This window comes from Buceros rhinoceros, unplaced genomic scaffold (genome assembly GCF_000710305.1).
Source record: "Buceros rhinoceros silvestris isolate BGI_N320 unplaced genomic scaffold, ASM71030v1 scaffold827, whole genome shotgun sequence".
NCBI classification, from domain to species: Eukaryota; Metazoa; Chordata; class Aves; order Bucerotiformes; family Bucerotidae; genus Buceros; species Buceros rhinoceros.
The window spans coordinates 7,577-10,669 of NW_010423692.1; the positions used below are offsets into that span (position 1 = coordinate 7,577).

At 41.7% G+C, this 3,093-nt stretch overlaps 1 protein-coding gene across 1 annotated transcript in view; it reads right to left on the reverse strand.

Annotated features, from left to right (window-relative positions):
- The window catches only part of LOC104497244 (zinc finger CCCH domain-containing protein 7B-like), a gene marked incomplete at its 3' end in the record, with an annotated part of 20,309 nt that overhangs the window by 7,388 nt on the left and 9,828 nt on the right, over nucleotides 1-3,093 (reverse strand). The window contains exons 8-9 of the mRNA XM_010140477.1: nucleotides 3,059-3,093; nucleotides 1,673-1,710 (exon numbers count right to left, since the gene is read on the reverse strand). The exon at nucleotides 3,059-3,093 is cut by the window's right edge and continues 3 nt beyond it. Of these exons, the coding sequence (XP_010138779.1) occupies nucleotides 1,673-1,710; nucleotides 3,059-3,093 (73 nt within the window). The remainder of the gene's footprint in view (nucleotides 1-1,672; nucleotides 1,711-3,058) is intronic.

Below are 3,093 nucleotides of genomic sequence, written 5' to 3' on the forward strand. Positions count from 1 at the left end.
CCTGTCATTCCCCTGTCTCCTGACTTTACCCCTATTCCTTCTTTCCCAGTCCTGCTTTCCTAAGGACACGCCATCTGCTGACCTTCACTCGCTACCCATCAGACACACATCTCATGTACTCTCCTGCCAAAGCTCATTTACCTAATGTTTGCTCCATCTTAAAAGAAATAAAACAGCCTTCTTTGATGAGTGGCACAGAGGCATATATTCGCCTCCCTCTGATTTCTGCCACTGCCATGGCACTAAAGCCCCACGCAATATTATTATTATTATAAGCTCAATGAGGGTCTTGTCCACCCGCTTCCCTGAACCAAGCTCTCACCCCATGCCCCTGTCCTGGTAGCTTCTCTGACCATACACTTGCCTGTCCCTGAGGGGCAACTACAGTGCTTTTAAAAGTCCTGTTTCTAGTTCCGCTTCCCAAAACAGCATTAGCTGGCCAAAGACCTTACTGAGAGAGATCTGAGCCATGATCTGTGCAGAGCAGGGCTGAGTTAATCACATGACTTCAAGCAAAGCATGGCGGAAGGGGTTCCAGGAGTTTGCATCTTAAAATCAAAACAAATCAGAACAATGTCAAAACAACCACCACCTTGCTATAAAAAAAGCTTTGAATCTGAAATTATTGAGGGACCCAGCACCCACAGCCCTCCTAGTGGCACAACGGTCTCAGGTCAATGGGATAACACGTAATTTCAGAGCTTTTAAAAAGATTTCCTAACAGTAAAGGTTCTTTCTGCCTGAACTGCAGCAAAGGTGGCATGCTGCTCTTGCACCAAATCCTGATTAGATAAAGAGCTTACGGGATGCAGTCACTCCTTACTCTGCAGTAAGAGTCCAGTTAATTTTAGCACAGCAAGATAATGCAAAGAATTCTCCTTAATTCACAGAATTTGGTCTCATGATTGCACGTAGCATTCAGTTACTGAACTGACATTCAACAGAGAAGTAACATGATTTCCAAAGCACCCTAATAATGAAATAGTTTCTTTATAGTTCTCTATAAAAAGAGCATTTGCTACTTGCAGTGTAAGTCTTCACACTTACCTTCACACACAGAGCTACCTTGCAAAGGAAAAAAACAAGACTGATGCACTCAGAGACATAAGTTCAATGCTCCAGCACACAACAAAGGGCAAAGCATGTAGCAAATCTTTCTACAGGGGCAGAGTTAAGGTCACTTGCTTCCTGGCATGAGAAAAGCAACGCCGTAGCCCTCCTTCTGCTCCTCCTGGGTGCCTAACCCTGAAAACAACTACCCCTGGGTCCTCCTCAACTCCCTTTGTTTTCATGTCCTCCGCCTCAACATCTTGAAGGACCATACACGCTCAGAGCTCAAACAGCCACCTACAACCTTAACTTCACTTCATCTGGACTGTTTTGGCTGTGAGCAGGGTTTCAGAAGCCTTGCCAAGCTCAGCCTTAAGGAAGCACAATTGGAGAGAGCTCTGTACCTCAGCAGACCTTTTTAATTCTCAGACGTCTCTCACTGGGCCTGGACAAAAAGCTTGCAGGAAAAACACTCTTGCTTCCCATTACCTTTTCGTCCTCCCAGTTACCAAAGCCAGGAGTGCACAGAAGAGACACAAATGAAGACAATGAACCCCTCAGGCCTGCCAGCCTGGTCTCGTACCTTACCAAAGCCAAAAAAATCACAGAAAGATGTCTTTACCTGTTTCAATGTCATCTATCGAACCCAATCCATTGGAACTGGTCTGCAAAGAGAATATAGGAAAGGGGAGAGAAGAGTATCACCAGAAATTAATCTTAGATTAAATAAAAAGATTTTCCTTTCTTTTGCTTTTATGGCTTCTTTCAGTGCAAGAGCAATAAAACCAACAAACTTTAAAAGGCCACTATTCCAAAGATCCTATTTATTTTTACCTCTAGCAGTGGACAAACCCTGTTGCTGCAAAGGAATACCAGTCCCGCACCATATCGACCCATGTGAGCAAATCTGTAGGTAGAACAGGGGTTTTCATGTGTGGATGAGAACACTGTGTCCCAAGTCCCAGGACACATCAATCGGTCAGCCCCACGCGGCGTGAGATCTGATTAGCGTGATCTCACACAACGTTCCTTTTCTTAGTTCATATATTTCGCAATCTAACAACCACAAACTTTTACAGCAAACTCAAAACTGGAAAAGGTTTCCACCAAGACAACTGCTGACTTGGGAGCTCCAGGCAAGGAATAAAACAAGCCCGTATTTTACAGAAACATAAATAGAAGTAAGTATGTCTGCCTTCAGCTTAAGCTTAAAAAGGCGTGAAGTAAAGCATTAGTCGTGAGACACTGCACCTACTGCAATAGCTTTTGCAATTTCTATTTTTTGCACTCATTTCTTGCAAATTCTTTCCTCAAAACTAGGCACAACTATTAAAGAAAGCTGATTGTCTTTCCTAGAAAGATGGGAAGGCAAGTCACTAAACGCTGGGAGGTAAATTCATTCTTTAGTATCCCATTTTGCTTTATGAACTGACAATTTTTACAGTTTTATACTTTGTTTGCTTTAAGAAGTAATGTGAAATACCGAATAGCCCGTAAAAATAAGTGTTTGGGGTTTCTTTCTCCCTGTGGTGGGACAAGGAAATCAGCAATTTCTTCTCTTTTAGCCTAGTATTTGTACAGTGCCCTGCCCAAGCTGGATCTCCCAGGTGACAGGACAATATAAAGAATACGTAAACTGTGTATGTATCTTGCTCAGTACACGGCATGATTTATATTTGTGTGTTCCTTCAGCAGTTGCACTCTCTTCTACTTAGCGTTACCCTAACTATGTAAAAACTTGAAAACTAAAACTTATTTAAAATCCAAGAGAAAGCAAACAGTAACGAAGAAAAATAACCATCTTCAGTGATCTAATTACTGACATCAAAAACGTGGTCACCAGAAATATTTTCAAATAAATTCATTTCCTTGACTATATTCTTTAAAGTAGAAAACACTAATTAATGCATTTAAATCCTAAAAGATTAATATAAATTTACACATAAATAAAACAGCAAAGCATTCCAGCAGCACAATCCATGAATAGTAACAACCACAGGACACAAACTCTCCCTGGTTGGACAAATTGATTGACGTGCCATT